The 13,438-nt window shown below is 38.0% G+C and overlaps 1 protein-coding gene across 5 annotated transcripts in view; it reads left to right on the top strand.

The window, feature by feature from the left end:
• Window positions 1–13,438, top strand: part of LOC577828 (nucleoprotein TPR) — an 81,376-nt gene that overhangs the window by 41,731 nt on the left and 26,207 nt on the right. For all 5 annotated transcript variants that reach the window (XM_030983222.1, XM_030983221.1, XM_030983226.1 and 2 more), the window contains 7 exons: window positions 7,029–7,070; window positions 7,962–8,003; window positions 9,134–9,166; window positions 10,089–10,167; window positions 11,298–11,465; window positions 12,288–12,326; window positions 12,896–12,989. In XM_030983222.1, coding sequence (XP_030839082.1) covers window positions 7,029–7,070; window positions 7,962–8,003; window positions 9,134–9,166; window positions 10,089–10,167; window positions 11,298–11,465; window positions 12,288–12,326; window positions 12,896–12,989 — 497 coding nt within the window. The remainder of the gene's footprint in view (window positions 1–7,028; window positions 7,071–7,961; window positions 8,004–9,133; window positions 9,167–10,088; window positions 10,168–11,297; window positions 11,466–12,287; window positions 12,327–12,895; window positions 12,990–13,438) is intronic.

Below are 13,438 nucleotides of genomic sequence, written 5' to 3'. Positions count from 1 at the left end.
CAAATTCATGACTCCTCCCCCCCCCCCACCCCACTTCCAAATGTCCTGTATGTGTTACTTGTAGAGTACAGGAAAGAACCTTCTGGAAGAAGACTTGTTCGTTATGGAGGAACCATCTAACTTTTGATCAAATATCATTTTTTCTTAAGATTAGACAGTGTTCTTGAACCTCCACAAAGTCGTTTGAAGACGTATTTATCCTGAGCGCTAAAGGACCAATCCAAAATCCCCCACACCCCACTTCTCAAATGTCCTGTATGTGTTTTTGTAGAGTACGGAAAAGAAACCGTCTGCAAGAAGACTTGTCTGCTATGGAGGAACCATATATCTTTTGATCAAATATAATTTTTTCTTAAGATTAGACAGTGTTCTTGAACCTCTACCAAGTCGTTTCAAGATGTATTTACCCTGAGCGCTAGAGGACCAATCCAAAATTTTTTGAATCCCTCCCCTTTCTCCCCCCCCCCAACCCTTACTCTAAATGTACTATATGTATAACATGTACAGTGTATAGTACAGAAAAGAACCTTCTGCAAGAAGACTTGTCAGTATGGAGGAACCATCTAACTTTTGATCAAATATCATTTTTTTCTAAAGATTAGACAGTGTTCTTGAACCTCCACAAGGTTATGAGATGTATTTTCCCTAAGCGTAAAAGGACCAATCCAAAATCCCCCACTCCCTCCACCCCCCCCCCCCCCATCCCTATTCCAAATGTCCTGTATGTGTTACTTGTAGAGAATGGAAAATAACTATTTACTAGAAGACTTGTCCGTTATGGAGGAACCATCTAACTTTTGATCAAATATCATTTTTTCTTAAGATTAGACAGTGTTCTTGAACCTCCACCAAGTTATGAGACGTATTTTCCCTGCGCGCTAAAGGACCAATCCGAAATCCCCCACTCCTTCCCCCCCCTCCCCCACCCCTATTCTAAATGTCCTGTATGTGTTACTCGTAGAGTAAGGAAAAGAACCTTCTGCAAGAAGACTTGTCCGTTATGGAGGAACCATCTAACTTTTGATAAAATATCATTTTTTCTAAAGATTAGACAGTGTTCTTGAAAATCCATCAAGTGGTTTTAAGACCCATTTTCTCAGACTGCTAACGGATCGATCTAAAGCTACCCATTCCCAAACCTTCAATTATCATGTATGTATAACATGTTTAGTACGGAAAATAACTGTCTGCTAGAAGACTTGTTCGCTATGGAGGAACCATTTATCTTTTGATCAAATATAATTTTTTCCAAAGATTAGACAGTGTTCTTGAACCTCCACCAAGTTATGAGACGTATTTTCCCTGCGCGCTAGAGGACCAATCCAAAATCCCCCTCCTTCCCACCCCCCCCCCCACCACCCCAATTCCAAATGTCCTGTACATTTATGTGTTACTTGTAGAGTACGGAAAATAACCGTCTACTAGAAGACTTGTCCGTTATGGAGGAACCATCTTACTTTTGATCAAATATCATTTTTCTAAAGAGTAGACAGTGTTCTTGAAAATCCATCTAGTGGTTTTAAGACTCATTTACCCTGAGCGTTAGAGGACCAATCCAAAATTCCCCACTCCCTTCCCCCCCCCCCCCCCCCCCCACCCCAGTTCCAAATGTCCTGTATGTGTTACTTGTAGAGTATGGAAAATAACCGTCTGCAGAAGACTTGTCAGTATGGAGGAACCATCTAACTTTTGATCAAATTTTGTTTTTTCTAAAGATTAGACAGTGTTCTTGAACCTCAACCAATTCGTTTCAAGATGTATTTACCCTGAGCGCTAGAGGACCAATCATAAATTCCTGAATCCCTCCCCCCCCCCCACCCGAATTCAAAATGTCCTGTATGTGTTACTTGTAGAGTACAGAAAAGAACCTTCTGCAAGAAGACTTGTCCGTTATGGAGGAACCATCTATCTTTTGATCACATATAATTTTTTCTTAAGATTAGACAGTGTTCTTGAACCTCCATCAAGTCGTTTTGAGAGGTATTTTCCCTGAGCACTAGAGGACCAATCATAAATTCCTGAATCCCTCTCCCTCCCCCCCCCCACCCCAATTCAAAATGTCCTGTACGTGTTACTTGTAGAGTTCAGAAAAGAACCTTCTGCAAGAAGACTTGTCCGTTATGGAGGAACCATCTATCTTTTGATCAAATATCATTTTTTCTTAAGATTAGACAGTGTTCTTGAACCTCCACCAAGTCGTTTGAAGACGTATTTACCCTGAGCGCTAGAGGACCAATCCCAAATTCCTGAATCCCTCCCCCCCCCCCCCACCCCACTTCCAAATGTCCTGTATGTTTTACTTGTAGAGTACAGGAAAGAACCTTCTGGAAGAAGACTTGTTCGTTATGGAGGAACCATCTAACTTTTGATCAAATATCATTTTTTCTTAAGATTAGACAGTGTTCTTGAACCTCCACAAAGTCGTTTGAAGACGTATTTATCCTGAGCGCTAAAGGACCGATCCAAAATCCCCCACACCCCACTTCTCAAATGTCCTGTATGTGTTTTTGTAGAGTACGGAAAAGAAACCGTCTGCAAGAAGACTTGTCTGCTATAGAGGAACCATTTATCTTTTGATCAAATATAATTTTTTCTTAAGATTAGACAGTGTTCTTGAACCTCCACCAAGTTATGAGACATATTTTCCCTGCGCGCTAAAGGACCAATCCAAAATCCCCCACTCCCTCTCCCCCCCCCCTCCCCCACCCCTATTCCAAATGTCCTGTATGTGTTACTCGTAGAGTAAGGAAAAGAACCTTCTGCAAGAAGACTTGTCCGTTATGGAGGAACCATCTAACTTTTGATAAAATATCATTTTTTTAAAAGATTAGACGAGTGTTCTTGAAAATCCATCAAGTGGTTTTAAGACCCATTTTCTCAGACTGCTAACGGATCGATCTAAAGCTACCCATTCCCAAACCTCCTATTATCATGTATATATAACATGTTTAGTACAGAAAAGAACCTTCTGCAAGAAGACTTGTCCGTTATGGAGGAACCATCTAACTTTTGATCAAATATCATTTTTTCTTAAGATTAGACAGTGTTCTTGAACCTCCACCAAGTCGTTATAAGATGTATTTTCCCTCACTGCTAGAGGTCCAATCTAAAATCCCCCACTCCCTCTACCCCAACCCCCCCCCCCACCACTATTCCAAATGTCCTGTATGTGTTACTTGTAGAGTAAGGAAAGTAACCGTCTACTAGAAGACTTATCCGTTATGTAGGAACCATCTACATCTATCTTTTGATCAAATATCATTTTTTCAAAAGATTAGACAGTGTTCTTGAAAATCCATCAAGTGGTTTTGAGACCCATTTTGTCAGACTGCTAACGGATCGATCCAAAGCTACCCATTCCCCAACCTCCAATTCTCATTTATGTATAACATGTTTAGTACGGAAAATAACCGTCTACTAGAAGACTTGTCTGTATGGAGGAACCATCTATCTTTTGATCCAATATCATTTTTTTCTAAAGATTAGACAGTGTTCTTGAACCTTTAAAAGGTTATGAGACGTATTTTCCCTAAGCGTGAGAAGACCGATCAAAAATTCCTGAATCCCTCCCCCCCCCCCCCATCCTGCTTCCAAATGTCCTGTCTGTGTTACTTGTAGAGTACAGAAAATAAGCGTCTGCTAGAAGACTTGTTCGCTATGGAGTAACCATCTATCTTTTGATCAAATATAATTTTTTCTTAAGATTAGACAGTGTTCTTGAACCTCTATCAAGTCGTTATGAGAGGTATTTTCCCTGAGCGCTAAAGGACCAATCCACAATCCCCCACTCCCTCCACCCCCCCATCCCTATTTCAAATGTCCTCTATGTGTTACTTGTAGAGTACGGAAAATAACTATCTACTAGAAGACTTGTCCGTTATGGAGGAACCATCTATCTTTTGATCAAATATCATTTTTTCTTAAGATTAGACAGTGTTCTTGAACCTCCACCAAGTCGTTTGAAGACGTATTTACCCTTAGCGCTAGAGGACTAATCCCAAATTCCTGAATCCCTCTCCCCCCACCCCCACCCCACTTCCAAATGTCCTGTCTGTGTTACTTGTAGAGTAGAGAAAAGAACCTTCTGCAAGAAGACTTGTCCGTTATGGAGGAACCATCTTACTTTTGATCAAATATCATTTTTTCTTAAGATTAGACAGCGTTCTTGAACCTCTACCAAGTCGTTTCAAGATGTATTTACCCTGAGCGCTTGAGGACCAATCCAAAAATTTTTGAATCCCTCCCCTTTCTCCCCCCCCCCCCAACCCTTACTCTAAATGTACTATATGTATAACATGTATAGTACAGAAAAGAACCTTCTGCAAGAAGACTTGTCAGTATGGAGGAACCATCTAACTTTTGATCAAATATCATTTTTTTCTAAAGATTAGACAGTGTTCTTGAACCTCCACAAGGTTATGAGACGTATTTTCCCTAAGCGTGAAAGGACCAATCCAAAATCCCCCACTCCCTCCAACCCCCCCCCCATCCCTATTCCAAATGTCCTGTATGTGTTACTTGTAGAGAATGGAAAATAACTATCTACTAGAAGACTTGTCCGTTATGGAGGAACCATCTAACTTTTGATCAAATATCATTTTTTCTTAAGATTAGACAGTGTTCTTGAACCTCCACCAAGTCGTTTGAAGACGTATTTACCCTGAGCAATAGAGGACCAATCCAAAATCCCCCACTCCCTCCACCCCCCCCCCCATCCCTATTCCAAATGTCCTGTATGTGTTACTTGTAGAGAATGGAAAAATAACTATTTACTAGAAGACTTGTCCGTTATGGAGGAACCATCTAACTTTTGATCAAATATCATTTTTTCTTAAGATTAGACAGTGTTCTTGAACCTCCACCAAGTTATGAGACGTATTTTCCCTGCGCGCTAAAGGACCAATCCGAAATCCCCCACTCCTTCCCCCCCTCCCCCACCCCTATTCTAAATGTCCTGTATGTGTTACTCGTAGAGTAAGGAAAAGAACCTTCTGCAAGAAGACTTGTCCGTTATGGAGGAACCATCTAACTTTTGATAAAATATCATTTTTTCTAAAGATTAGACAGTGTTCTTGAAAATCCATCAAGTGGTTTTAAGACCCATTTTCTCAGACTGCTAACGGATCGATCTAAAGCTACCCATTCCCAAACCTTCAATTATCATGTATGTATAACATGTTTAGTACGGAAAATAACTGTCTGCTAGAAGACTTGTTCGCTATGGAGGAACCATTTATCTTTTGATCAAATATAATTTTTTCCAAAGATTAGACAGTGTTCTTGAACCTCCACCAAGTTATGAGACGTATTTTCCCTGCGCGCTAGAGGACCAATCCAAAATCCCCCTCCTTCCCACCCCCCCCCCCCCCCACCACCCCAATTCCAAATGTCCTGTACATTTATGTGTTACTTGTAGAGTACGGAAAATAACCGTCTACTAGAAGACTTGTCCGTTATGGAGGAACCATCTTACTTTTGATCAAATATCATTTTTTCTAAAGAGTAGACAGTGTTCTTGAAAATCCATCTAGTGGTTTTAAGACTCATTTACCCTGAGCGTTAGAGGACCAATCCAAAATTCCCCACTCCCTTCCCCCCCCCCCCCACCCCAGTTCCAAATGTCCTGTATGTGTTACTTGTAGAGTATGGAAAATAACCGTCTGCAGAAGACTTGTCAGTATGGAGGAACCATCTAACTTTTGATCAAATTTTGTTTTTTCTAAAGATTAGACAGTGTTCTTGAACCTCAACCAATTCGTTTCAAGATGTATTTACCCTGAGCGCTAAAGGACCAATCCAATATTCCCCACCCTCCCCCTTTTCCCCTCCCTCGACCCCGCCCCAACTCCAAATTTTCTGTATGTATTACACATACATATACAGTACGGAAAAGAACCTTCTGCAAGAAGACTTGTCCGCTCTGGAGAAACCATCTAACTTTTGATCAAATATCATTTTTTCTAAAGATTAGACAGTGTTCTTGAAGCTCCACAAAGACGTTTAAAGAAGTATTTATACTGAGCGCTTGAGGACCAATCAAAAATTCCCCACTCCTTCCCCTCCCCTCCCTCCCCTCCCCTCCCCCCACCCTAACTCCAAATGTCCTATATGTATAACATGAATTGTATAGTACGGAAAAGAACCTTCTGCAAGAAGACTTGTCTGTATGGAGGAACCATCTAACTTTTGATCAATATCAATTTTTTCTAAAGATTAGAGTGTGGTTTGAACCTCCAACAAGTCGTTTTTAAAACGAATTCACCCTGCACGCTAGAGGACTAATTCAAAATTTACCCCCTCCCCCACCTCCAGGTGTTCCATATGTATGGGACATCCCGCCCCAGCCTCAAAGACTCGTTCCGACATGATTCATCGATCGAGAGATACTAATGTGTATACATGTATGTTTGTGCTCATTGTGACTTATTAATGCCATTTCCAACCACAGTCTGTAATGGAATGGTTTTAAATGATACTATTGAAGACAATCTATAACTTCTCTTTAGGTAAAATGACCACAAAAAAATGGCATTCAGACAATTTACTCACAGCTCATTTGCTCATTTGCTGCACATACATTAAATGTGCGTTGCATTGACTCGGACCACTGAAATTCGAGCAGTGTTTTTGTCAGTAAATCACTGCAAAAATATCATTTTCATAATGTATGAAGGTCTATTTTTGATTCCTGGTATAAATTTCATTTTTGAGAAGTATGTACTACATTTTAGACGAGATGGCTGATGTTTGTTTCACATTCTTTCCTCCTGGCCGTAAGTAGTAAATTGATATTTATAACATTTTCCTTTGCGTCATGTAAACCATATACAAATCAAATGGTTGAGAATTCAACATTTCTACAGAAGGAGTTATATAATAATATTTCAATAACATTCCGAAATGGATAAATCTTTTCCCATTATAAGAATACAAGTTACAGTAATAACACAAATTGTTTTCTTAAGAGTTTCCATGCATTAGAATAAATTAACAAGTGTTGGTAAATATTATTTGTTTTTCATTTATAGAGCTGATGTATCCAGGGTGAATTCTCAATTGGGACAACTAAGGTAATTCTGCTATCTGTCATCCATTTATGATTCATCTGGGGGGTGTTTCACAAAGATCAAAAGTTGAACTTATCTTTAAGTTGGACTTAACAATAATGGAAAGCCGTTAGGATCTATGAAGATATTTTGTATAAGTTATTTGAAAAGGCATGAATTGTTGATTCAAATCATTCATATTTTCTATTATCAAGGAGATTTCATGTTCTTGATGTGAAATTTATAAAAATTCTAAAATACTTGAATTTTCACTTTTGAATATATTTTATTTTAAGGCTGCAAATGGCTCTCCATAATTTTTAAGTTTGACTTAGGATCTTTGTGAAACACCCCCCTGGGCTTAGTACTGTTATATTTTAAAGTTATTTCCCAAACTAGTTTGCATGCCATAAACGACTAGCCAGTTTTCACTTGACCTTCAAATAAATTTATTTTTAAAATGTTGTTCCAGATTATTCGGTTTCTACCAATGTGCTTGTATGATTATGATCATTTTTCTTCACTGTTTTCACTGATAACAAACTGCATTCATTATCAATGATAATCCTTTGTATTATCTGATCTTAATGATATTTAGCTTCCAAAATTATTGATTCTATTAGGGTTTTTTGAGGTATTCTGCATCACCATACAGGTGTACATGCTTATGCTTTTCATCAACATTTTGTATAGGCATTGTGATGTGCAATCATTGCACATCATGATTTGCATATCCTTTATACTTGCATTTGTAAAACAAATTATGGATTTAAAATGTTAAAGAAGTTGCATGATCAAAAATATATATTGATAAAATATCCTAATATTGTAAATGTATCGTAAAATGTATTTCGAAGATTATAGCTTATGCATTATCCTTCCATATGCTGTAATTTTGTTGTCTTTTCTTTTTAGGACGGAGAATTCTAAACTGAACATGACCATCTCTTCTACACAGTGAGTATTTCATCTAATTGCTTCAGGCTTTGTCTCAGTAATGGGTTTTTTTTCACATGATGTTTTAGATACAGCTGTATGTGCAGTCAAATACTTTTAAATCTCAGTTTAATATGTGACTTGCTGCTGCAAAAGTGGCTGGAAATTTATTTTTGAGGGTGGAGTTATATGTATTTTCTGAAAGAAATGGTTCCTAGCCTTTCAATGATGTTTACTCCAACTGCAGTTTATTACACTTGTAGTTAACTTGACTAGAACCTACTTGAATATTGTCTTACATGTATATGGCATACCTGCCAACCCTTCCGAATAATCCGGAATATTCAGTTTTGGGGGATTTCTAGGACCTGAAAATCCGGAATAATATTCAGAATTTTCAAAATTTTATTTTTTGATTTAAAAAAAAAAAAAAATTAATATTTTTTTATATATTATATTTATTTATTTTGTGCTAAAGCCAAGTTAAGCTTGTTTTATAATGTGCTGCAATTTGAGAGTTTCACATATTTTGGTACAGATTTACTGCGTATTGCCAGTTACACTGCCACTGCAAGTGTGATTTCTTATTTTCGAAGGCATACCGTGCTAAATATTCTTAATTCTTATTTTCAAATGTTGGCAGGTATGATATGGAAGCAGTCAGAAACATTGAAATTTAGAGAAAAGATTTGTTTTATTATAATAATAATAACTATTTCTAACTATTTTTCTATAACTATATGGCGCTTTTTCAGGAGGGCCCTATCAAAGCGCCTTACAGATATATATACTATTACCCCGGTCATCGGATTCAAGGCTTACCCGCACACAATGTATGCACATTCTCCACTCCCTGGGGAGCATTCCAGCCAGGCGCCATTTTTACAAGCACACACTTGCTAATCTAAGCACATTAGCTTTCGCATCCTACCGGATACCCATTTAACACCTTGGTGGAGAGTGGCAAATGTAGATCAATGTCTTGCCAAAGGACATTAGTGCTGCGGTTGGACTTGAACCGCGGACCTTGTGATCCACCGTCTGGTGACATATCCACTCGTCCACGACACCTCTACAATTATGATGATTTAAATTCTAATACATCATGGAATAACTGAACATGTATTTATCTTTATCTTCCTTTTTTGCAGAACGGAGAGGACAGTTGCAGAAAACAAACTGAAGTAAGCAATTATTGTCTTTGTCTTCTTTTTTTCCTCTTTTTTGTTATCAACTAGTGAATATCGAAATTGAGCAAGAGGTATTAGTCACTATTTGCTTGTACTTACATTTAATGTAATTTATTACCCTTCAAATTATCAATAATAACATTTATTGGACGGATTGATTTTGTAAAATCCGATTTCAAATTTTTGTCATGGGGGTTGAAATTCATTTTATGTAGATATGTGTTAGATGATATTTACTTCAAAGAATGACCTATCGGTATTACCTTTTGAAGTGTGAAAAGAAAATTGCGTACCAGGCCCTGTTTCACAAAACTTTTGATGACACTCCCGCCGTTTTGTTTGTTTAGTGTTTCTCTGTTTATTCAATTCCACTTGGAAATGGGCAGTACATTCGTTTTTTTAAGTTAATACAAAATTTGGGGAAATTTTGATAATTCGCTGGAAAGTGATTCTTTACAATTTTGATACATTTGGATGCCCCTGTGGATGTATTATAAGCACTAGAAAATTTAGTCCCTATAAAAATTTACTGGTGCTCCCAGTAAATTTTGATAAATTTCAAATAATGCCTACGACCATACAATGGTAGCTGCGACCCTGAAAATCTCAGAATATGTAGTTGTGATATATATATCATTTCCAAACGGAAATAGCTAATTGGTCGATTTTAGTCAAGAAACATTGTTTTATAGCTTATTTAATATATTGACCTTGAGAGGGAGCTATACAACATAAAGAGTTTATTTATTTACAATTTCTTAACTTAAGACTCAATTTCGACCACGACAACGATCACTGAATATTGTAGGATCGCATAACGCTTCCAATATGTTCATTTGAACGAAATTCATGACCCCTGCATACCAAAAATTTGTATTACATGTACCTTTAATATTCTGCTTGTTATTTCTACCAGGGCTGAGATTGCTTCTGTGAAGGCCAGTTTTGCTGCCAAGCAGGATGATCTGGTCAACAAGGATAAGACCATCAACCAGGTAAGTGCAGAGTGAGAGATGATGATGATGAAGATTATAGGGGTGGTGATGATGGTGATAAAGATGGTGGTGCTAGTGCTGGTGCTGGTGCTGGTGATGGTGGTGGAGGAGGAGGTGCTGGTGGAGGAGGAGGAGGAGGTGCTGGTGCTGGTGGAGGAGGAGGTGGAGGAGGAGGTGGTCGTGCTGATGGTGGTGCTGGTGGAGGAGGAGGAGGAGGTGCTGGTGCTGGTGGAGGAGGTGGAGGAGGAGGTGGTGGTGCTGATGGTGGTGCAGGTGGTGGTGGTGCTGGTGGTGGTGGTGCTGGTGGTGGAGGAGAAGGTGGTGGAGGAGGAGGAGGAGGAGGATAATATGATGATTTGATGATGATGCTGCTAAGGATGACTATAAACGAAAACCAAAGTGAACCAGATAGTTGCAATGTTGATGATGATGATGAGGTTGATGCTGAGAATGTTGGTGGTGGGGTGGTGGTAATTATGATGGGTAGGAGGAGGAGAATGAGAATGGTGGTGGTGGTGGTATAGACATTTAGGGCGATAGTGATGATGATGATGATATGGTGATGATGATGCTTTAAACTAAAGACAACAGTGAATCAGATATGCATGTAGTGGCAATAATGATAATGATGATGATGCTGAGAATGTTGGTGATGGTGGTGTGGGGGTGGTGATAATGACATTGATGGCAATAGATATGATGATGATAATAATGGATGTGATGGTAATGATGATGGTGGTGGTGGTGATGAGTTTGATGATGATGCTGCTAAGGATGATTAAAAGATAACAGTGGCGATGTTGATAATGATGGTAATGGTAATTGTGTGGTGGTAGAGATAATCATTGTGGTAATTATGACAGAAGGGAGGGTGATTGTAGTGATAATGATATTCTGTTGATCATGGATGTGTGAGAGAGAGAGAGAGAGAGAGAGAGAGAGAGAATGATTTGAAAAAACAACCAGTATTGAGAATAGAGAGAGAGAGAGAGAGAGGGGGGGGGGGGAGGGGAGTGAAAAATAAATACAAGGACTGAGAGAGTGATTTGAAAAACAACCACTATTGAGAAGAGTTTCGAGATAAAGAAGGAAGGTTAAATTCCCTTCATCATTTCTTACTCCCTCTTCAGGTGAAGAAAATCGGCCGTCGATACAAAGCCCAGTATGAGGAGGTCAAAGGTCAATTGGACAAACTTCAAGAGGAGGTCGATAAGGAGAAGACTGCGACCCCACAGCCTGACCCCGAGACAGAGGCAAAGGTCAAATCCTTAGAGGAAGAAGTTACAAGACTCAAGGAGGTAACTACAATATGTTTGGAACTGAAGTTGTTCATATATGGCATTTGTTTATATTCTCTGAATAGTAGGTCTTATTATCTGTTAGATCTACATGTTTTAGTGATGTGTGGCTTTTTATTATATTTAAATGTATATCATGATGATTTAGTACAGAGAACGAACGGTACAGCCAAGTGTGTTGTACCAAAAATCACATTGCGTTTAAAGGTACTACTGTACATGTATGTCCCATTTGCAGGCTAAAAAAATGAAAAGGTTAAATTCCAATGGTATGTGAAAGACAATACTAATTTAAAACTTCCCTCAAAACGAAAGGGCTTGAAAATGGCTTTTAGTGGGAAAATAACGACTATTATTTGTCGAATTGACTTAAATGATTGCAATCACCTAAATAATAGTCTGATTTTCAGACCTTTGTACCGAATGGTTGTACAGATTCAATCAGTTTAATTTTGGCCATTACAAGTAGTGGATTATTGATGTAGACAAATGCTCATGTACATGTACATGTACCTGTTACAGCTCATTTTATGTACATGTATGTAATATTACCTAAGAAAAAAAAGATGTCATTCAGTCACTCAATAGTGTCTGACAGTGAAGTCTACAAGGTACATAAACAGGTTTCCTTGCATAATTTGACATAGCATCTTTAAGGGGCTGTACTTACAGCCCATTTTGATTGTATCAAAGCTGCTTGCTATATTAAAGAGTGTATGAAGTACAAATGTGTTAACATGAACAGCTGTTTTGTTCCAATGTGAATTTTAATGAAATGTTTGATAATTTGTTTTCTTTTATGCCTCCTCCGTGACTTTTCAGCAAAACACTCAGTTGAAGTCAGCAGAAGAATCAGCCAAGGTAAGACTCTTTTTTTCTTTTTTTTTCTTCCTCCTCTCTCTTCTTCTTTGTCTACTCTCCTTCTCTTTATCATGCTTCTTCATCTTCTTCTTCTTCTTCTTCTTCTTCTTCTTCTTTTTTTTTGAGGGGGGGGGGGGGGGTTAGAATTTGTAAACAAGTAGGAATATGTCATTTACAATCAGAGATCACTGAAGGTATGGAAAATCTCCCATTTACAATGCATTAATTATAGATATCTCATACTTTGATATGTACAAACAATCAATCACAATGTATTTTATTCATTTCTTTTTTATTATCAGTTTTGAAGGTAGGACAGAACTTTTGTTTATGATAACTTATGGATAAGACAGTGATCTAAAAAAAATTATTAAAAAAAAATTAATACCAATAATGTTATTATTAAGAGAAAAATTCTATAAGGTTGAATTTCCTTTGAAAAGTACATGTACACTTATGTGTGTCTTTTTCCTTCAAAAATGCATTCTATGATAAATGATCATAACATAATATATTGTTGATCTTTGACTTAATACTTACCTTAACAATGTTATTTTCTATAATTGCAGGCTTTCCAGACCCAGCTCACTGAGAAAGAGGAACATATCGAGAGGTCCAAGAAACTGATGCAGAATGTTAGGCAGAAAATCAATAACCTCAGTGGTACGTGATCAAAGACATACAATACAAATAATAATAATAATGATAATAACAATAATCTGGATTCATATAGCACTTTTGATAAAGCAGGACTGCACTACTTGTAGCTACTTGCGCCCTCTGTATAGCCAACAATGCCTAAGCGCTACCCATTGGTTCCCCATGATCCGCTTTTTCTTATGTTAATTGAGAGCTGATTTGATGAGATAACCACTTGCCAGTGACCTTGCTGGGAGGTCTAAACCCTCCTGGCGCTTACAAATACAAATATATAAAAAAGAGGACAAAAAATGTGCACAGGAAGTAGATCACATAGATCACTCGGGGGAAAATGTAATTTTTGAGGGATCTTTTAAAGGTGGCAAGATGCATAATTTCCCTTATGGAATGAGGGATGCTGTTCCAAGTCTTTGATGCAGCTACTTGTTTTTCAGCTGCTGAGAGTCTAGATT

Source organism: Strongylocentrotus purpuratus, unplaced genomic scaffold (assembly GCF_000002235.5).
Source record: "Strongylocentrotus purpuratus isolate Spur 01 unplaced genomic scaffold, Spur_5.0 spur5_scaffold_13, whole genome shotgun sequence".
Classification (NCBI taxonomy): domain Eukaryota; kingdom Metazoa; phylum Echinodermata; class Echinoidea; order Camarodonta; family Strongylocentrotidae; genus Strongylocentrotus; species Strongylocentrotus purpuratus.
The sequence above is the reverse complement of the archived record's forward strand: the minus strand, read 5'-3'. Positions and strand labels throughout refer to the sequence as shown.